Here is a 22,452-nt window from a genome sequence, read left to right as displayed (position 1 = left end):
CTCTGGAAGGGAGATCGAGACTGACAGCTTCGCCCAACTCTGCCTCTGTCGTAGTTCCTCTTCAGAAATGAAGGATGGGGGCGGCTAGGTGGAACAGTAGATAGAGCACCAGTCCTGAAGTCAGGAGGACCTGAGTTCAAATCCAGTCTCAGATACGAGCCTAGGCAAGTCACTTAATCCAGATTGCCTCAAAAAATAAATAAAGGAAGAACAACAATCTAATGGGGGAGACAACATGCAAACAAACTACATACAGGGTACCTAGGAAGTAATTAATAGAGAAAAAGCACTAGAATTAAGACGGATTTGGGAAGGCTTCCAGTAAAAGAAGGGATTTTAGTTGGGATTTAAAGGAAGTTAGTGAAGTCAGTAGGCAAAATGGAGAAAGAAGAGCATCCCCAGCGTGAGAAGAGAAAATGCCTAGAGCTTGAGAGTATGCTGTTCATAAAATGGCCAGGTCATTATCACTGGATGGAAGAGTCAGGGAATGGGGTGTAAGGACACCGGAGAGATAAGCCTGGGCTAGGTTAATAAAGAGCTTTGAATGCCAGAGCATTTGCAGCTGAAGGCAATGGAAACAATGGAGGGGGCGGGGCAACAACTTGGTCAGAGCTGCATTTTAGGAAAATCACTTTAGCGGCTGAGTGGAGAATGGGTTAGAAGGAGAGAGACTTGAGACAGGCAGACCCACCACCAGACCATTGCCCTAATCAAGGTGTGAAGTGATCTGCCCTTAAGTGATGGCAGGGCCAGATGAGAGAAGGGGGCTGTTGGAGAGATGTTGCAAAGTCAGTCACTTCTGGGATGAGGAAGGCAAGTATCTTCTTAGTTCAAATTTTGGTTTCTATACTTAAGAAAGGGTCTTTTGTCTTCAACCTATTAATCACTTTCTCTTTTTTTTTTATGCAATTGGGGCTAAGTGACTTGCCCAGGGTCACACAACTAGTAAATGTCAAGTGTTTGGTCTGAGGTCGCATTTGAACTCAAGTCCTCCTGACTTTAGGGTCAGTGCTCTATCCACTGCACCACCTAGCTGCCCCTACTGATCACTTTCTAAGGAATGAGTAGGGATAAGGACAAGTCTGGCAAGGGCTTTATTTTGTAATATCTTCAGTTGAACTAAAAAAGACAATGTGTTTAGTGTCCTATTAACTGGGAGAAAGTAGAATAATTACATCTATTGACATATACAACATTCTAAAAGATGAGGTCTCCCTGTCTGGAGACCTTTAACCATTTCTAACTTGGGACAGTTCACCAGGCAATCTTGTGGTACCCACTCCCAGAGCTCAACATATTGATGCATTTACAAAAAGGCCATTTTTAATGGGGACTGCGCATAAGAGTGAGGTGGCCTCTGTTCCCACAGATGGCCATAATCATGGCACTACTCCAAAGGCATATTGAGAATCAATATGTAGCAGATTTACCAGCTCAAGTAGAGTCAACCAATGCTACAATCTGGGCAGAAAAATAATTGCAAAGTTTTCTTTTTTAATAGCTCGTACATATGGTGTGTGAGCTACATACTCCTCACAGAGGGATTCAACCTCATCTATTTGAGAGAACACATTAACGAACAGAACGAGATCTGGGTTCAACAAAGGAGTATCCTTAAGATCAAGTTCAAGGCTTAGTTATGTGGACAGAAGTAGACTCTGAAGTCAGGAAGCAGGGTTGAAGAGTGGTCAAGGTTTTATGTCCTGATGATAGCAACATTTCATTTTTGGTTAATCAAACTTTTGACAAGTAACTCATTTTAATTTTTAAAAGGACAACTGGGGGCAGGTAGGTGGCACAGTGGATAGAGCACTGGCCTTGGATTCAGGAGGACCTGAGTTCAAATCTGGCCTCAGACACATAACACTTACTAGCTGTGTGACCCTGGGCAAGTCACTTAACCCCATTGCCTAGCCAAAAAAAAAAAAAAAAGGACAACTGCTACAGCATAGCAATAGGAGTCATGGACTGAAGAAACACCAAGAGAAGTAACAGAAGTCACTGCCTGGAGGCAAGGGAAAAGGGTGGCAGCCATTAGGTCCAGAGCTGGGGTAAAACAGCTACAGGACAGAATGTATCCTCAAGGATCTGAGAGAGGACCATTAGAACCCTCTAGGACAGAAGCTCCCAACCTTTCTGGGTTCAGGGTTCATTGTGCTACAAAGGCCAAAAGAAATAAATACCTAAACAACTGTTTTTAGTAAGTAATTAGGTAAAAAAAAATAGTATTTATGTCCTAACAACTTGGTAACAGTTTGAAAATATATATTACATGGATTGTGAAGGCATTTATGATTTTTATAATAACTGACATGATATATGGAATGAATATACTAATAGATTAGATTTTTCAGAATTTCCTCTCTTATGAGTCAGCCTCATAATGCAGCTTGAACTGGTCACTCAAACTTCGACCAGGCTCATGATCACCGGCATCCTTCTGCCTGGATGCCTGAAGTGAAGTGAATCAAAAATTGTAGAACCTCTAATTCTTACACACAACATGACTAATATGAAAATATGTTTAATAGGAATGTTTATGTATAACCTATATCAGATTGTGTGCTGTCTTGGGGAGGACAGTGGGGAGGCAGGGGACGAAAAATTTTAAACTCAAAAGCTTATGGAAGTGATTGTTGATAAATCAAAATAAATTAATGAATTTTTTAAAATGGAAAAAAAATTTAAAAAAAGATTGTAGAACCTGTTCCTGTGACAGAACTCTGGTCTTGTGACCCACTAAGTAACAACCCTCCAAGCAATATTGCTCCCATGGGACTCTAGAATTATGGCATTGTCTTCTATTTGTGCATCTGTCGAGGGAAACTCCTGAAGCCCAGGAAAACATTATTCATAATCCACCTTCCATCCTCCCTTCCCACTTGTGACTTAGGTATATAATCTCTGTCTTCACTTTAGCAAGGTGGAATTCTGATCAGGAGAATTCCTGATTTGCAAATCTGTTCCTCATAATAAAACTAATTAATTGAACAGCTAGCCTGCTGTCTTGTCATTCTCAGGTTAGAGACTGACTCAGTAAAATCCTGTTAGCAGTACGTGTGTGTGTGTGTGTGTGTATTATGTGTGTATATGTATATATGTGTGTATATAAGTATGTATATATGTATGTATATGTATATATACATTATGACATCACAAATGATATGACGTTACAAATGATAGGATGTCAGAACTGTAGCACCAAACATCTTATGTCACAAAAAAAAGGAAGTTCGAGAAGTTAACTGGCATAACCCAAAGTACCAGCAAACCAAAATAGCATCCAGCACATGTCAAATATTGCTGTAGTTCCCTCAGAAGTATAAATCATCCCTTAGTACCCCTATGAGTTGGTTACAGCACATTGGTGGGAACCACAGCTCTAAGAGTAGTACAAAGTAAAAGGTTTAATATTATCAGGCAGCTCAAAGGCCTCTTTAAAAAACCACCTCACTCTCAAGGCAGGGGCTGGGGTGCTGAGTTTGGTTAAATTCCTGCAGGGGCTTAATGATTGAGAATTAATCTAGAGCTCATGGTCTGCAGTAGCCAGTCATTCCCCCAAAAGGTACCACCTAAGAAACAGTGACTGGGGAGGAGAGTCTCTGTTTTGAAGTAGGAGAAGTGTCATTCTCCCTGACCTAAGTAACTAACCTTAGCTAGGTTTTTGTAGATTTGTGTTGCCCTTTTCTTTTCTACACCCATATGTCTTGATAGTCAATATTTTTTTACCTTCATCTATTAAGGTTTAATTGCATTTGGATGAGGTTTCCCTAAAGCAATATAGAATCCTCTTCCCTATCTTCAAAAGTATTGTTGAGTTGTGTTGACTCCTTGCAACCCTATATGTATTGGGGTCCCAATACAGAGCTAGGATTTTTCCTTCTAGGATATATAACACTCTGTCAAGATTCAGCATTGTAAGCCTCCAAGGAAGGGGAATCTAAGAGGAGGTTATCTACACAGTGCATTAAGACAGACACCTTCAAACACAGTACCTTCAAGATCCTGTGTACCTCACACACTTACTAGCTGTGTGACCCTGGGCAAGTCACTTAACCTCAGTTTGCTACAGTTTCCTTAACTGTAAAATGTGAATAATACTAGCACCTGCCTCCCAGGGTTGTAGTGAGAATCAAATGAGATAATTGTAAAGCAGTTAGCACAGCGCCTGCCGTATAGTAATTACTGTATAAATGTTAACTATTCTATTCTATTATACCTTTGAAAAGAGGCAACTTGATGGTGCAGGGGATAAGAGCTTTGACCCTGGAATCAGGAGGACTTGAGTTCAAATCTAACTTTAGACACTAGTGTGACCCTAGACAAGTCACTCTGTTTGACTCAGTTTTCTCATCTGTAAAATGAGCTGATAGAAGAAATGGCAAACCAGCATCTTTGCCAAGAAAACTCCAAATGGGGTCACAGAGTCAACACAACTGAACAACTATACTTTTGAAGATAGGGAAGACAATTCTATAATGCTTTAGAAAACTTCATCCAAATATAATTAAACCTTAATAGATGAAGGTAAAAAATATTAATGATCAGGACATATGGATGTAGAAAAGAAAAGGGCAACACAAATCTACAAACCCCTCCCAACACCCGAAAAAATTCACATATAAGGGAATGCAAGATATATGGTTGTTGTATTTGAGTCACCAGGAATGCAAGCAAAAGCATGGAATTTACAGCCCTCAAATCACTATCCTTACCAAGCTTCTTAATAGGTATTCTATGAGTATTGCAAGTGATTGGAATAATAATATCTTGTTCTAAAAGGGTAGAAATAACTGACTTGATGACTTCCTTTGCATCTGGGCATAGAGAGTGCTGGGGAACTCCTGGGCAAGGCTTTCCAGGATTCTCCCAAATCCTAACAGATTCTGCTGTTAAAATTCAGCCTACCTCATTAGCATACTGATCCCATAGACAAAGAGGAGCTTGCTCAAGATCTGACTCCTGTAAATCAGAAGTTGCTGAAAGTGTAGGCAAAGCATTGCCTGTGGAGGCATTTAAGAAAACTCCAAGTGAACTCAATATAGTGCATCTAATCTCCCAAAGAGGTCTCTTCCCAACAAATAAATCTGGGAGGAAGAGCCAAGTCAAAAAGCCTGCTGGTCAGGAATAGGCCCTATGGGGGCAGCTAGGTGGCACAGTGGATAGAGCACTGACCCTGGAGTCAGGAGGCCCTGAGTTCAAATCCAGCCTCAGACACATAACACTCACTAGCTGTGTAACTCTGGACAAGACACTTAACCCCAAATGCCTCACAAAAAAAAAAAAAGAAAAGAAAGAAAGAAATAGGTCCTATGGAAATAGACCCACTGACTGAGAAGTTATTGTACTAGCAATACCCCCTACATTGATATTAGTATCTGAAAGTAGGAGGTCAGGAAAAGCCTGGATACCCATAGCATCTGGACAAAAAATTTTACAGCCACTGACCTAGGATTCAGCATAGGGCCTAGTCTGATCCTGTTTAAGTGGGGGCAATAATGACGTTACTATCCTTCAGGCTGCCCTAATGGGGAATATTTGGAGGCTTCCCTGAAATGATCTAGTTTTTGAACACCCATCTTTGTTCTGTTTATTCTGTTATTTATTTCACCAGTCTATTTTCTTAGGTCAGCAAGGCGGCCCAGTGAAGGTCCCAGTGAACTTGGAGTCCAGAAGACCAGAATTCAAATCTGGCCCCAGGCACTTACTAACCCTGTGATCCTGGGCTGGTCACTTAACCCCTAGTTTATCTGTAAAATGAGAATAATAACAACACTTACCTCCTAGGGTTGTTGTGAAGATCAAATGAGATACTATTTGTAAAGTGCTTTGTAAACTACTGGAATTAAGTTCAATATTTCCTTTAGGTCTTACACAAAATTCTCACCTTAACTAGAATCAGTCTTTGGCCATTCCTTTAGTTTTTGCCTAAACTAACTGGGTAATACTGCTTGTAAAAATTGATTCATACCTGCCCAGATATTATAGCAATAATATTATGGTAATAAATGATAATATTATATAATAACAATATAATAATATTACAGTGATGAATGACAATAGTTAGTTATTCCCTAAATTTCTTAGGGGCTTCTCTAGGGAATTCTTTTAACCACCTAGGAAAGTCACCTAGAGCCCAAGGGGGGCATGAATTGTGTTCGGTCACACATAGTTCCTATCCACTCTAGGAGTTGAGGGGACATAGTCATGGCACTATCCCCTGTAATTAATTCATTTATCAAGCAGCAGATTTATGATAGCTAGTGTGACCCACAACTGGGTAAAAACCAATAGGCATTAGGAGTAGAGGAAAGCATCAAAGGGGGCTTATTTTTTTTTTTGCCAAGTGTCTCATTTTCCTGAGGAAGAAGCCTCTTTGTCAGGGGTCTAAGGAGGGTAAAGGGAAGTGGTATGAGATGGTAAGACTATTGTTCAGTCATTCAGTCATGTCTGACTCTTCGTGACCCCATGAACCATAACACACTGTCAGGGTCCCCATGATGAGACTACCCCCTCTCTTTTAACTCCTATCTTTTTTTCTATTAGGAGATACCCTGTTTTCCAGAACTAAGGCCCAGCAAACAAGCTTGGCCCTGAGCTTGGCATAACAACAATCCTTTGTGCTCACCTTCTGGATGAACTCTGCTACTACTCAACCACAGAACTGAGTTCAGACAAGTACTCGTAGGCCCACACATGAAGCCCCACTACGAATGGACTTTTTGTCACCAGGCAACCTTGACTCATTGATGCTATTATACCTCACAACATTTGCTATACTACACTGTTTGATTCTTTGTCTAGCCGCAAATATACAAATCAAAGCTCAGCCCCACTGCCTTAGGTCTCCTACTAGATGAGGTCCCCACACGTATGTCTAATTTCCCTCCCCCAATGGAATAAAGAAAGCTTTTTGCTTGTAATCTGTGTGAGCTCTTTGGTATTTTTGGAGTTAACAGCAGTTGTAAAACCTCTATGACTCTTCAGTCAATTGTTAACAGAGCTGACAACACCAATAGAAGTTTATTTTCGTTTTAGACCTTCATGCTGGGTTTGTACCTTGGGAAGAAGGAATAGGAATGAGCATTTATTTTTGCCATGTGCCAGACACTGTGTTAAGTGCTTTACAATTATTTAATGATAATGTTATTATCATTCAGTCATATGTGACCCTTTGTGACCCTGTGGACTGTACTGTCCATGGGGTTTTCTTGGTAAAAATACTGGAGTGCTTTGCCATTTTCTTCTCCAGTGGATTAAGTGACTTATCCAGGGTCACACAGCTAGTGTCTGAAGCCAGATTTAAACTCAGGTCTTCCTGACTCTAGGCCCAGAACTTTCTCTACTGAGTCATCTAGCTGCCCAAAGATAACCCTATCCTTGGGATTTTTGAGCTACAGACTTCAGGTCTTGAATGCTTCTGCTTAGCAATTGAGAGACTTCCCATTTACCCTTTTCAGCTTCCGAAATTTACCTTTTAAATACATTATCTTATCAAAATCAAAGAAACTTTAAGAAATTGCCAGCCCAGATTCCAACTAATCTATGAATTTGCAATGAAGGAAAGGTCTATGCAGGGGTGGGGAACCTCCAATCCTGAGGTCACAAACTTGGATTCAGTCAAAGGGCTGTACTTGAGGACTTAGAGGGCCACATGTGGCCTCAGGGTAGCAGGTTCCTCAGCTCTGCTCTAGATTATAAAGGGTCTCCATCCTTTGAGTCAGACACTGTCAAATGGACAAGTACTCTATGACGACCAAGAGGATTGCTAGAAGGAGAGTCAAGCACACCTTAAACCCAAAAGAATGTCTTAAATAAATGGGAGTTGGGATTGTGATTTTATGCCTGGAATGCTCTCCCTCCAAAATTCCCTAGCTTCCTTTAAATCCCATCTTCTAACAGGAAGCCTTTCCCAAACCCTCTTAATCTTTACCTTGTACGTAGTTTGTTGAATCCTATGTATACATAAACAAGTATATTTGTTTTCTTGTTGTTTCCTCCATTAGATTGGAAGCTCCTTGAGCGCAGGGACTATCCTTTGCCTCTTTTTGTATCCCTAGTGCTTAGCACAGTGCCTGGCTCATAGTAGGCACTAAATAAATATTTATACCATTTTACTGGTGGAGAATCACCACCACTTTACTGTGAAGAATCTACTCTTTAGGCCTTTACCTCTCTCAAAAGCATAAAACTATTTTTAGACATTAGAGCCACCAACAAACATTTAAATCACTTTTAGCTAACAGCCATAGGGTTGTGGAATTTAGAAAGGCTGGAAACACCAGATAAGGAGAGGATAATGAAATCATTGCTGGAAAGCTGGGAAACAATTTTTACAGCCAGTGTCTGATAAAGGCCTGATTTCTCAATACATAGAGAACTGAGTTAAGTTTATAAAATACAAGTCATTCCCCAATTAATAACAGGTCAAAGGATATGAACAGGCAGTCTTCAGATGAAGAAATTAAAGCTATCTATAGTCATACAGAAAAAATGCTCTAAATCGTGTTTGGAGAAATGCAAATCAAAACAACTCTGAGGTACCACCTCACACCTATCAGATTGGCTAATATGACAGAAAAGGAAAATGATAAATGTTGGAGATGTGGGAAAATTGGAACAACAATTACATTGTTGGTGGAGTTTTGAATTGATCTAACCATTTTGAGAGAATTTGGAACTATGCTCAAAGGGCTGTCAAACTGTGCATACCTTTTGATCCAGCAATACTACCTTTAGATTTGTATCCCAAAGCAATCATAAAAAAGGAAAAAGACTCACATGTACAAAAATATTTATAGCAGCTCTTTTTGTGGTAGCAAAGAATTGGAAATTGAGGGGATGTCCATCAGTTGGGGAATGGCTGCACAAGTTGTGGTATATGAATGTAATAGAATACTATTATGCTCTAAGAAATGATGAGGAGGCAGATTTCAGAAAAACCTGGAAAGACTGATGCTTAGTGAAGTGAGCAGAACCATGAGAACATTCTACACAGTAACAGCAACATTGTGTGAGGATCAACTTTGGTAGAAAGGCTCTTTTCAGCAATCTAAGACAATTCCAAAAGACTCATGACAGAAAATGATATCCACATCCAGAGTAGAGTCTGAATGCAGATTGATATTTTTACTTTTTTTGGTTTTTTGTTTTTGTGGGGGAAATACAACACATACACAGCACATACACAAGTACAGTTGTCCCTTACACATCATGACTTTCCCTATTGTAGTTTTGATATATCATGGGTCAGCATAAGAAATTAAATGAGACTTTGGGGGGAGTTTTGAGGAAGGCACAGAAGACATATGAAGACCAGCAGATGACTCAGAAAAAGTTTAGAACCTCAGAAATGCATAAAATATATGTATAGTATTGTAAAATATCAACCCAAATTTTACAATAAGGTATTATAAACACCCTATAAAAGAAAAGAAAAATTCAGACTTCTTCTCTGGTATGAAGGGAGAGCCAAAAAATTTTACATGGATTTCCCAGATCCTGAGGCACCATACCTCTAACCTTTAACCGCCCCCCCCCCCACTCCCATGTGGAAAGGATAACTGTAAGTACAAAATCTATGCAGTCCTAAGCTTTGGGTTTATACAAATCAGTCTCAATCTTTGGGACTACTCCTTAAATCCATATCCCTTTAGTTTATTATGCTCCACATTCTAGATCAGAGGTTCCCAAACTTATTTGGCCTACTGTTCCCTTTTCAAAAAGAAAAAAATGACTCAGCACCCCTTTGGAAATCTACTTTCTTTAACTCTGTAACAGTTTTTTTTTTAATTGCATCATTTCAGAAAACATTTTTTTGAAACAATGCTTCTTAAATTTAGTAACTTATTGTTAATTTGTAATTTTTTCCCTGCATTGAAATTTTGATGATAAGATATTGCATCATGTAACGGTATCACAAACAAGTCATTACACACACATATTCCTGCCCATGCGTGCTAGACTTCCCAACAATGCACAACATGTTCACCTGCCAACACTTGCTTGTTAAGACCTGTCAGCAGACTTGACCACTGACAGGTTATAACTTGCATTTTTGTGTATTTATTCAGAAAATAATGTAATCACTATGCCTTTAACTCTGTTACACAACAGATGAAACATATACAAATGGTTTTTCAGAATTTTTTATCATCTCTTCTTTCCCTTTGCTTCCATTGTCCCCTTATTTTTATGCAACACCCCCCAGTTGCACCTGAGGCTACTACTGCCCCCGGATATGCTCTAGATTATTCTAGAAATTTCAGAATATAGCTTATTTATAGCTCAAATCTATCGTGAGTCTATAATTGTATTCTAGGGCAGCTAGGTGGTACAGGGGATAGAGTGCCAGGCCTAGAGTCAGGAAGATTCATCTTCCTTATCCAAATCCGGCCTCAGACACTTACTAGCTATGTGACCTTGGGTGAGTCATTTAACTCTGTTTGCCTCAGTTTCCTCACCTGTAAAATGAGCTGGAGAAGGAAATGGCGAACCACTCCAGTTATCTGGAGAACCCAAACGGGGTCACAAAGAGTTGAGCACAACTGGAAAATGACTGAACAACAACAAATTATCCTATTGTTAGAAGACACCTCTGCTACTAGACCAATAGCAATTAGTACCATGGCAGACACTTATTAGGCACTTCATAAATGCTTATCGATTGATTGATTGACTAGTGAGAGGTATGATGCTAGACTGGGCTTGTTCTGGGTTTAGAGTCAGGAATAACTGGGTTCAAATCCTGACCATGGGCACATTATCTAGCCTTCCTGTGCCTCACTTCTTTGTCCATAACTTGGGTTTAATAATATTTAGCTCTGGAGGCAGGTAGATGGCACAGTGGATAGAGCACTGGCTCTGGATTCAGGAGGACCTGAGTTCAAATCTGGCCTCAGACACATAATATTTACTAGCTATGACCCTGGGCAAGTCACTTAACCCCATTGCCTCACCAAAAAAACCCCAACAACAACAATAATAATAATAGTAATATTTAGCTCACAGAGTTGTTGTGAGGTAATGTGTCCTCCAAAAACATACATACTATATTAATGTCCATTTCCCTCTACTAGATCATCGGTGCTTTCTGGTTAAGAACTGATTATTTTTTGTCCCAGCAACTAGCATAACACTTGGCACATAGTAGGGTATTAATCAATGCTTGTTGAATTGGATTGAATTTAACTTAATTGAGCCAGAGATCATTATGTTTGAGCTGGCCAAATCTTGTTGATTCATCTCCAAAATGCCTCTGCAATCCATCACTTCCTTTCTATAGTCAAGTTAATTCAGGTTCTCTCTACCTCTCCCCTAGACTATTGTAATTCGGTCCTAACTAGTCTATCTGGCCTTCAGTCTTTCCACCCTCATATCCATTCTTTACCTCTAGCGCTTAGCACAGTGCCTGGCATATAGTAGGTACTTAAGAAATATTTATTGATTGATTTACAGCTTTGTGAGATTGATCAAATCAGTCCTCTGCTCAAAAATCTTAAATTATAATTAATTTATAATTTATAATAAATTAATAAATCTTAAATCTTGCTTTTTCCTCTCTTAATAGTCTGTGAACTCCCAGAAGGTAGAGAAGCAGTGTCCTATTTAAATCAGGTTCAGGAATTCTCTTCCCCACAGCCATATCTGCCTTATATAAATGCTGGAAGGTGGAATGCTGGTAGGTGGGTAGAATAGCTACCAAGAATGCAAACTCTGCAAAAGCCACTAGGTGGCACCCTAAACTTGAGTTGCTCCAGGTCCCCTTCAGTCTGCCGACAGAAGTAGGAATGGTCGGTCTGAACCCCTTTTTGCATCCCCACTTCCAACCTGATTCTTCCATCTATCACTGTGCTCGTGTGAATTGACTGGCTTATGTTCCTCAGGTTCCCTTATTTCATTAAGTTTGGGACTGAAAATTTAAAGATTATGACTAATTTCCTAACTTTTATCAGAATGGCTGTCATCCCATCAAGAGATCTGGGGGGTAGGGGTGAAGGGAGATATAGATACAAAGAGATAGACCTAGACAGTGATCTTTTGTTTCTGATGAAGGGATCAAGAGACTCAATGAGCTGAGAAGATGGAGCAGAGAGAACATAGTGATTGTGGTGTAGCACAAAAAATATTAGACATACACCTTACATCTCTCCATTGACCTTTGAGTAACATAACTGTGGTTCTTTGAACATGGTGGTATTCCATGATTCAGAGCTAAATAGTATCACTGGAAGAATATACTCAGAGAATGTCATTGAAAAATATTAGTACTTAACAGAAAGGGTTTTGTTTCAGGTATAACCTTGGGTTATTGAAAGCACTCTGAAATTTCCTAAATTCAAACCGACCTTTTTTCTCCCTCCTATGCAGTTCTGAGGCCAGGATGTTATTCACTAAAGTGTCCATACAAGAAATACGTACTGATGAACCGTCTCAGCTGTCTGTCCATCCAACAGCATACTATAGATTTAGACTTGGGTTCTTAACTTTGTTCTATGCCATGGCCCCTTTGACAGTCTGTTGAAACCTATGGACCCCTTCTCAGAATAATGTTCCATAAGAACACTACCTACATAAAATACATAGGATTACAAAGGCAACCGATTATATTGAAATAAAGTCATCAATTTTTTTTTATTAAAACAAGTTCCTGGATCCTAGTGTGTTCTACCGTGAAATGAGTAAAAGGTAACCATAAGAGGAGAAACAAAAAGCTTGAATAATCCACAGACTGAAGAATCAGTTCCTGAATAACCAAGAATTGGCTGTATTAAACTGTTCTCAAACTGTTTTATTAAATTGAAACCTTAAATCACCTAATGTAAACTCCTGCTGTACATCATTCTATTGTTAATGCCTTTGGGATTCCTTTCACAAATGTTCATTCTCCTCCTGTGTAGATTTAGATGTTGACAATTGCTTCACTGAACACTTCTGTAATATTTAACCTTGGTTATAATAAATAATCTTCAATCATGATTTTTAAAAAACAACTTCTGCTCGAGAATTGGTGTTCTTCATCTATTTTCATTTTTCCTGGGTGGATTATTAGGCTGAACCCTTTTAAGTGACTGTGAATCTCATTTAGAAGGCTACAGAACCTAGACTGAAAGGTGCAAAAAGGTGTTGTTGACTTAAAAAAAAATGCTAATATAAACCTTCCCTCCAACAAAGCCTTGAAGTCATAGCAATCTAACTTCCATTCTAGAAATTACTTTGTATTTGCTTTGTGTTTTTAAGCAGTACTGGTCATAAGGATTGGCCAAGGGCAGGAACTATTTCAGTCTGTCAGTCATTAAGCATTTATTAAGCACTTTCTATGCGCCAGGCTGCGTGCTAAGTGCTGGGAATATATAGAAAGATGAAGGAACCCTCAAGGAGTTCATATTTTGATAGAGGAAATAACTATACAAATAATTATATTGTTCTTGAGTAGGACTCTTTGAGATTTGCCATTTCCTTCTCCAGCTCGTTTTGCAGATGAAGAACTGAGGCAAACAGGGTTAAGTGACTTGCCCAGGGTCACACAGTAAGTGTCTGAGGCTGGATTTGAACTCATGAAGATGCATCTTCCTGACTCCAGGCCCAGCACAAATTAGGATGAGCTAGAGAAGAAGGGGGATGCTTCTGGGGCATTAGTGTAAAGGTGACATGAGAATCTCTGAAAAGGAATAAAACTTCTGTTTGGAGCAAGAAACAGACCAAAATATTTCAAGTTCAGTAACTGTGTTTTATTGCAATTTCCACTCTTGGGATAGTATGTCTGTATCTCTATGAGGAGATGAAGTTTCAGGAGGGTAGTTACCAGCTAGAACTAAGGAGTTAGGGTAAAATTTGAAATTCAGATGCCTGAATTTGGGTCAATATCTAAGTGCATGAGAACAGAGTAAATCCACCTATCTTACACCTGACCCTGGGACACATTTCTCCCTTTCTCTCTAGGGCCATGTATACACTCCCAGACCCCACTGGAATCTAGGTTCTCAGGGATGATTTTGGTATCTGGGAGGGACATTCCAGGAAGAGTTGGGAAGGCGGAGGGCTCCAGGGTATCGGTTATTAATTCCCCACATGTTCCCTGGAAATTGATTATACTTCCCCCACCTGTTACCTGGATACACATTGTTACCTCCCCAGCTGATACTTGGATACCAATTATTAACTCCCCAAGTAGTACCTGGGTATCTAGTGTTAATCCCCCAGTTGGTACCTGGATATTTATTATTACCCCCCCAGCTAGTACCTGGATACTGATTTTGGTTCCCCAAGCTGGTACCTGGGTATTGATTGCTAATTCCCCAGCTTCCCACAGGAAACCTAATGGGCCTTCCTCCCCGACCAGTCCCAAGACCCTGACTCCCCCAAGACACTGCAGGGTTGATGTCCTGAGTACCCCACGGGTGACCAGGCAAAGGCTTCTGACGAATTCGGTTGATGCGGGACCAGGGAGAGCGTCGGGTAGGGATTTCTGCCCGAAGCCCTAGAGGATCAGAACGGGGAAGTGGCTCAGTGTCCTTAAGGAGGGACAGGGTGTCAGGGGAAGAACTGACTGAGCCTGGAGGGGTAGCTGCTGTCTGGGACCCGCTAGCCACAGAGGGCAAAGCATCAATAGGGTGGGAAGGACTGTCAGGCATAGAATCATCATATGAGTGAGCCATCAATTGCCAAGTATCATCAGAAGGCAGGGGGCCCTGGACTGATGCACCCTTATCCGGCAGAGATCCTTGGAGCCTAGAATTCCCAAGCTGCCAAGAGTAGTCAACTAGAGAGTCATCGGGCCCCAAAGGAACAATAGTCTCTGAGCTATCAGACAGAGGATCTGGTTTGAGCCAAGGATGGTCAGGTATTGAGGGTCCCAAGGGTTCTGCCAAGGAAAGGTATCCAGAAAGCAAGGGGTCAAATCCCAAGTCCTGCAGGGTTGTTTCCTCGGTCCAGCTGATGCTCCTGGCAGAGAAAGCTGGGGACCCCAGTGGGGTGAAGTAGGAAAGAAGAGGGAAATGGGGTAGGTTAAAAAAGAAAACAGCAAAGGTTTCTGGTCTCAGAGCTTTCCCCTTCCTTAATTCCTGCTCCCTACAAGGACCACCTAGCCTCCTAGTTCAGATCTTCACCCCCACTTTCCTCAAGCACTCAGATGTTTTGTAACTCCTTCCCACATTCTACCCTCCCTTCCAACTCCTACTTGCCCCCAGAGACCCAGGAATAAGACACTCCCCTATCCTACAGACCTGGATTCTCTCTCTACAGCCCCTGCTTCCTCCAAGGACCTAGGTGTTCAGCCCAATGACCCCCATACCTGGGAGATGAAGACTGATCATGAGCAGACCCAGGAAAGCCCAGCTCCAAGTCCTATGGTCCTGCATCTCTTCCGCACCTTGTATCTGTCTCCTGTAACCCCAAGAACTGCCAGCACTTTATCCTCTTTTTAAAAAGGGAGGTGGCATGGTGTAAGAACAGGCCAGGCCAGTGATTTAGGAGGCTATAAATCATACATTCCTCTCAGATCCCTAATCCAAGTAGTGGTGTTTAAGTGTCACTTGGATGCCCCAGGGAGAATAAGGTGTTTCCCACATTCTGGCCCATCCCAAACTCTGAGCCTTTGAGAAGGTATCCCAGCTCTCAATGTCACACAGGGGTGCTCCAGCGCTAAGAGAACCTTTCCCCAATCCACCCCCAGACTCACCCACTCCTTCTCTGGTCCCCACTTCCCTGGCTATGAAGACTCTCCAATTCTCCTCACTCTTTCCGTCTTCTCTATTGTGCACAAGAAAGCTCTCTTTCTCTCCTTTTCACACAACTTCACACACACACACACACACACACACACACACACACACACACTTCTCCTTCTTCCTGTCCCTCCCTTACCTTCCTCAGGTCACCTAGCCTCTCCCACATACCTCCTACTCTCCACCCTCAGTCCCTTCTCCCCAGAATATGACAGTCTTAATCACTTAATAACTAATAATTCCTCCTCCTCCCTCCATCATTCTTTCTTCCCAAGAGCCTTCTTTTCCTGCAGTGATCACTCCTTTCCCATCCCTTCCCCAGGAAAGCAATTATCTTTCCTTCTCTTGAAACATGAGAACATGTCTCCCTCTGAGGGGGAGAAGATTACCCTAAAACTCAGAAGGTAGGGAGAATGGGCCAAACTAGGCCAGGTGAAGACAGGACAAGATACAATCTGCTTCAATTCTCCTCTAGCTAACTGTCACCAGGCTGGAACCTTTCTTATTTAGACCTGGGATCTAGACTTCCTACTCAACCACCCTCACCCTAAAGTGTTTCCTCCTTTCTAGTCTTCCTCTCCTAACTTTTGGGATATGTCAGCACTCTGGGCTTCCTGTTCATTGGCCAGGAATGTGGTCCTGTGATTGTTTTTGTCCCCATATGGATTGGTATTCAGATCTTTCCCATGGGCTCAGCTGTCCCTGGAATTCAGGTAATCTCATCCTTGGCCTCAGGTGAGGATGAAGTCTCTAGAGGCAAGGTGACTTCAAGTGGGAGGTAGAAACAAGCTCCAGAAAGTCTTTGTAGGGAGACAGGAGACAGTCTAAGGAAAACAGGACACTTTTTACCTCTTTAGGGGAATGAGGGACAAAAGTCTCTACAGGGGCTAACAAACTTTTGGGGAAATGAGAAGAATTTGAGGTTCTTTGAAGAAGTGTGGAGGACAGTAACCTCAGCAGGCATGGGGCAGGGAACCCAAAGGAGGACCATAGCAACATTAAGAGGACCACAAAAATCACAAAGCCGAAATTTGGTGTATGTTTTATTGATCTACCATCAGCTTTAGGCTTCAGAGAGAGTGGGGAACTGGCTCCATTCTCTAAGGATACCCCGTCTCCCCTCCAGAACAGTTCTGAAGTCTGAGGAAAGGGTAGTTAGGTATGGAGTTGACTGGGGGACTAGGGATAGGAATGGATGCAGTTGGAGGCATTTGGGCTCCAGCTGCTACACCAGGTGCCTGAAGGACAATTTAGTTCATTGTTAAGGTGATAAAATAATTTCACTACTTTGAAGTCCAAAGCAATAGGATGAGACATACAAGCAACAGATTGGGCTTGACCCAATTGGGCTTGACAAAAAAGAGGTTGGGAAGTTGATAGAAGGGATGCTTGGCTAATAGCCAAGATGATAGATGCCACAACTTTGGAGAGAATAAATTGTGTGTTGGGGTGGGCTGGACAATGATTAATTGTCTAAGCAGAAACTTAATTAATTGTCTAACAGAACTTTTTTGGTTAGAAGAGTATTAGAGAGTGAAATTCATTGTCTACAGCAAATGAAGGGGTAGGGTTGGGGGGAGCAAGGGGCATCACCAAGGTGATACAGAGATTTGTCCATATTGGGATGAGGAGCTCTCTTTGAATATAAATAGGAAGTGGAGCCAGCCCCATGCTGGGATCTTTATATTCCTGGAGCTTTCTCCATCATCCCAAGGTGATGGAAGAAGACCGTGTGTGTGTGTGTGTGTGTGTGTGTGTGTGTGTGTGTGTGTGTGTGTGTGTGTGTATACTCAAGGACTCTCAAGGGGCCCTCCTTGGGGCAAGAAAACCTCAGGATCAGCCAACTGTGGCCCCAGTGGCTTCACTTGGGCCAGAAGGTCCCGAATGGAACGGCAGGGGATGCTTCCAGAGCTAGAACCACAGGGCTTGGCCCCTGCTGAAGGATCTAGTTGAGGGGAGCCCTCAAGACTCCCACTCACTTTGGATCCAAAGGAAGAAGAGGACAGGGACCCACAGGGTTTGCCAGAAGAGGTAGAGCCACTCACACAAGGCTGCAAAATCACATTTTTGCTACTGAGGGAGGTGGAGCCCACGGAGGAACAGGGCCCTTTGGAGTCCTGGTAACCACTCCCGCAAGGGTGGGAAGAAATGGAACTGCTGGACGCACTGGAGCTACTGTGAACCACAGAGCTTGAGGAGGAGGAGGAGGACGAGGAGCAGGGCCCCACTGAGATTTGGGAACCAGACCCACAAGGCTGAAGCACAGAGCTCCCAGTCTGGACACCGCCAGTGCCCACAGGCTGGTAAATGACAAGTGGGGAAGAGCCTCCTGAATGGTAAGAGATACTGGAACCATGGCTGGAGATGAAGGGGTTATTGGAGAAGTATTTCCCCTCAGAGATGGGGGGTCCAGCAGCAAAGTTGGGGACACTTGGAGAACCCTTGGGAGGACTCTCCTTAGAGAAGTAGCCAACAGGGTAGATTTTACCCTTACTATAGGTCATACCTGGGATCAAGTAACTGTTAGAGGACCCACCTACCACTTCATAGCTACCATAGGAATTAGAGGAGGTGATAGGGGGGCAAGGCTTGCCAGGAGCCCCACCATTGCTGCACGGAGGCCCCGCTATTACGCGGTTGCCACCAGAACCATGCTGCTCTACCACCACCACCACAGGCTTATGGCCCCCAGATATGGAGTGGGAGCTGGAGCTGGAGCTGGAGCTGGAGGGTGGGAGAGAGCCCCCACTGCAGTGTGAATAAGGATTGTCTGGACCACAGGGTGCTAGACCAGAGATAGACGCAGCAGGACTGCCACCACCGCCATTAGAGGATATCCAAGAGGACTGAGAGATGACAGATTTAGAGGAGCCAGACCCAGACTGGGATGACCAGCTAGATGATAGAACAGGGACAGATTCAGACTGAGAGGAACCAGAGTAGGAGGACAAGGATCCCTGGGAACCACTGGAGCCACTGGAACCACCGCCGGCACTGTTAGAACCACTACTGGAGCTGTGGAAAGTACTAAAGCCACTGGAACTACCACCAGAACCACTGGAGCCACTGGAACCGCTGGAGCCACTGGAGCCGCCGGAACCACTGGAACCGCTGGAGCCACTGGAACCGCTGGAGCCGCTGGAACCGCTGGAGCCACCAAAGCCGCTGGAGCCACTGGAACCACTGGAGCCACTGGAGCCACTGGAACCACTGGAGCCGCTGGAGCCACTGGAACCGCTGGAGCCACCAAAGCCGCTGGAGCCACTGGAGCCGCTGGAGCCACTGGAACTGCTAGAGCCGCTGGAACCGCTGGAGCCACCAAAGCCGCTGGAGCCGCTGGAACCGCTGGAACCACTACTCCCTGTGATACAGGGATCATTGGGAAAGGTGATTCTGGTGGGGTCCTTACAAGGATCAGAGAAGGCCCGGATGCTCTTAGCCAGGGCTCCTGCTGGAGGAAAGGAAAGTACAGTAGAATCATAAAAGTGTCTTCCTTCATCCCTGTTACAATCAATTACTCAGCTCTCTGAATCTTCCCTTTTCTTCCCAACCACCCCTCCCTCCCTCCACACTCCACCCCCCACCCATACACACACACTCCAAAAGTCTAACATTAGGCCTTGATCTCCTGCTTGCTGAGAAGTCACAGGGCTTATGAAGCTCTGAAATAGGCAGGATAAGAGAAAGGTGGCTAAAACCACAGGAGGACTCCACTTTGATATTATGGAACAGAAAGACAGAGACAGAGAAGGGGAGGTGGAGGCAATAGGGGTGGAGAAGAGACTAAGGTGTGAGAGAAGACTGACAGAAAGATAGGGGCAGTGCGGCAAAGAGAGAGATGGGGAAGTAGACCCAGGGAGAAATGAGAAAAAAGGGGTGCTAATGTGTGAGAAAGGACTAGGAGAGAGAAGAGAAAGGAGCCACGGCACGGGGTGGGGGGCGGGCGGAGAGGGAGGAATAACGATAGAGAAAACAAGAAAACTGAGGGATAGATGAAAAAACTGGACTCGTTGGGTTAGGAATGGATCCCTGATGTCCTCCATCTTGCCTCTGGTGATGTTCACAAAGTTAAGGTGGGGGCCAGGACCCAGGAGCATCTAGGCCTGTTGCTTCAGAACCTGCTGATACCAGCCAGACAAGACACCACACCCAAAGACACCCCCATACAGGGACGCCCTGAAACTTCTCCCTCCACTGAGACTAAGGCCCTGAAAGGCACCACTCCTCCATCATTTGCTTCCCCTACTCTCCACCCAGGAAATAAACATTCTGAAGCTTCCATGTCCCTTGGGGAATCAGAATCTGACTTCACTCAGGTCATATATTCCCTTAAGGGCCCAGCACCTCTGGTTTCCTTAACCTCTATTTTGCCCCCAGTTCCCTAAAAGCTCTCTTTGCTCCATCTCCATCTGACAAGCTCAGTTTGCCCTCATTTATCCCTTCTCTTTCTCCTCAAACCACTGGGATTTTCCCCCTCTCCAACCTCCAAGTCCCATTTATGATATACCAGAAAGAACATGACCAGGAGAGAACTAGGTTCTAATCACAGCTTTTATTTACTAGCCCTGTGACCTTAAAGAAGTCACCTCTTAGTATCTATTTCTTCATCTCATAAATCATACCTGCTTAGTAACCCAGAGTCATGAAGAACAAATTAAAATAATGCTAACAACAATGCATAAGAAAATGCTTTATAGAATCTAAAGTAGATTATTATTATTGGGAGCAGTAACATTTCCATTCACTACTTTCCTCCTTCCCTCCAGATCTCCACCACCCCTTGATGTCCCAGGATTTTTGTTTTTGTTTCTCTCATACTTTGCAGGGACCCTTCGACTTCTACTCTCAGTTCTCAATCTCATACAGGTTTCTGATAGTTCTGTTCAATAATATATCCATCCTCCTTCCTTTCATTGATATCTACCCCCATTCTACAAAACCCCTTAACTCCCCTCTAGGAAACCCATTCCCTTCCTCACCTCTTAAGACCCATCCTGCCCACTCCCAAATTCTCAAACCTGCAGAGGCTGACAATTCCCCCCATGGTGGTATCTCCTGAAATTGAATGCCCCTAATTTTTCCCCACACACAATGCCTTCAGACAACATAATCCCAATTCTCATTTTCCTATCTCTTCATCTCCCTTCTATCACTAGTTACCCTCTCTTCCCATGCCACATCCCCACACCCTCCCAAGGACTCAGCCTTTGTCCCCAAAGACTGAGGAGTTCTTAATCTCAGTCTCTTTCTGATTCTCAAACCTGAAGTACCCAAGGGTACTCTCTTCATTCTCATTCAGCAATACCTTCTGCTCCCAGAGAGGACACAAACATTTAGGTTCCCTTGTCTCCTACCTGGCAGAAGGAGGGCAACCACCAGCAGCACCATCAGGGTGAGCGGGCGACCCTTCCCGTGGCCCATCTGGGCTGCCCTAGTCATGCCCATCTTGCTTTCTGACTGATGGCAGCTCTGGGCACTGGGTCCTTTATGGTAGGGCTGTACATTCCCCGGGCAGGAGTCACCCAGCAGAGAGGGGAGGGGAAGAAAGGAAGGGCAGGGGGTGGGAAGTTGCCCTGGGGTGGGTTGGTGTGGCCAAGAGTTGGTGGACTAATCGGTCTGCCGCATCTGCTAGTTCAGCAGAGGTGTCAGGGAATCAGGTAACACAGGGTATGGACACTGGGGCCCAAACAAATTCCCTCACCTGACTTGGCTGCACCTGGTACCTTAATTGCCTAACCTGGAACTGAACACCCTGACCTGATTGGTGACATTGTGAGCACACTCCTGGACCTCCACTCTCACCATGTGATCAAGGTATCTTAACTCCAGGCTTTCACTCATGCTCATCAGCTTTCCACCCCAAACCCCTAACTCTCCCTCCAGAACCCAGGCATTTGACTTCTTCACCCCTTAACACACATAACATGATTGCCAATTCTCCTTTACCTCTTGAGAATCAGGCATCTGAAACATGAAGATCCAGCTTTTCTCCTTTCTGGAGGACTCCAGGAACCAGAGCTAGGGACCCAGATAACCTGGGTGCCTGTGGTGAGGAAAGGCAGGGTGAAAAAGAATAATAATAGTTATCATTCATATTGCGCTTACTTTATGCCAGGCACTGTGCTAAGCATTTTATAGATATTTATCTCATTTGATCCTCCCAACAACCCTGGGAGGTAGGTGCTATGATTATCCCCATTTTACAGATGAGGAAATTGAGACAAACAGAGGTTAAATGACTTGCCCAGGGTCACACAGCTAGTAAACGTCAGAAGCCAAAGTTAAGCCCGGTTTTCCTGACTCCAGGTCTGCCACTCTATTGAGCCACCTAACTGCTCCCCCAACCTCCAAGAGAAATGACTGGGGGTCAGGTGCTTGGGTCCCTAAGGGGAGTAGTGATTATCTTACACTTATATATCGCTTATTTTAATGGCATATAAAATATTTTCTTCATAACTATGCATGGATGACACGACAAAGTTCCTGAGGGGAGCACAGAATTAGGAAATAAAAGGGTAGAGGGTAGTTACAGATGTTTAGACCCCTCATGGGAGGAAGAACTTGGAGAGAGCAGTGGGAGGGGATTTAGAAGGTCTGCCATATTGTGAAGGTAGCTGGGAAACCAGGATACTGTTTAGTTCTTAGGGACAAGTGAGACATAGAGAATGAGGGCATGTGAGGGAGGGGCTTGGGTCCCTGAAAGGGAGTGAGTGAGAAGGGGTGCAGG

General features: G+C 43.4%; 2 protein-coding genes across 3 annotated transcripts; both read right to left on the bottom strand.

The window, feature by feature from the left end:
* Positions 1–13,827: 13,827 nt before the first annotated feature.
* Positions 13,828–15,451, bottom strand: CUNH6orf15 (chromosome unknown C6orf15 homolog). The gene is made up of 2 exons (XM_020974043.1): positions 15,293–15,451; positions 13,828–14,956 (listed from the first exon to the last, which is right to left on the bottom strand). Exons 1-2 carry the CDS (start codon positions 15,357–15,359, stop codon positions 13,983–13,985), a joined length of 1,041 nt encoding a protein of 346 aa, XP_020829702.1. The 5' UTR covers positions 15,360–15,451; the 3' UTR covers positions 13,828–13,982.
* Positions 15,452–16,750: 1,299 nt separating this feature from the next.
* On the bottom strand, positions 16,751–21,366 carry CDSN (corneodesmosin). 2 transcript variants are annotated; one of them, XM_020974045.2, is made up of 2 exons: positions 21,080–21,366; positions 16,751–19,176 (listed from the first exon to the last, which is right to left on the bottom strand). In XM_020974045.2, exons 1-2 carry the CDS (start codon positions 21,168–21,170, stop codon positions 17,516–17,518), a joined length of 1,752 nt encoding a protein of 583 aa, XP_020829704.1. In that variant the 5' UTR covers positions 21,171–21,366; the 3' UTR covers positions 16,751–17,515. The 2 variants fall into 2 exon arrangements, with proteins under 2 accessions (XP_020829704.1, XP_020829705.1); XM_020974046.2 differs by having other exon boundaries at positions 16,751–19,173.
* Positions 21,367–22,452: the final 1,086 nt, after the last annotated feature.

Source organism: Phascolarctos cinereus, unplaced genomic scaffold, assembly GCF_003287225.1.
Source record: "Phascolarctos cinereus isolate Bilbo 61053 unplaced genomic scaffold, phaCin_HiC Scaffold_5;HRSCAF=322, whole genome shotgun sequence".
Classification (NCBI taxonomy): Eukaryota; Metazoa; Chordata; class Mammalia; order Diprotodontia; family Phascolarctidae; genus Phascolarctos; species Phascolarctos cinereus.
The sequence above is the reverse complement of the archived record's forward strand: the minus strand, read 5'-3'. Positions and strand labels throughout refer to the sequence as shown.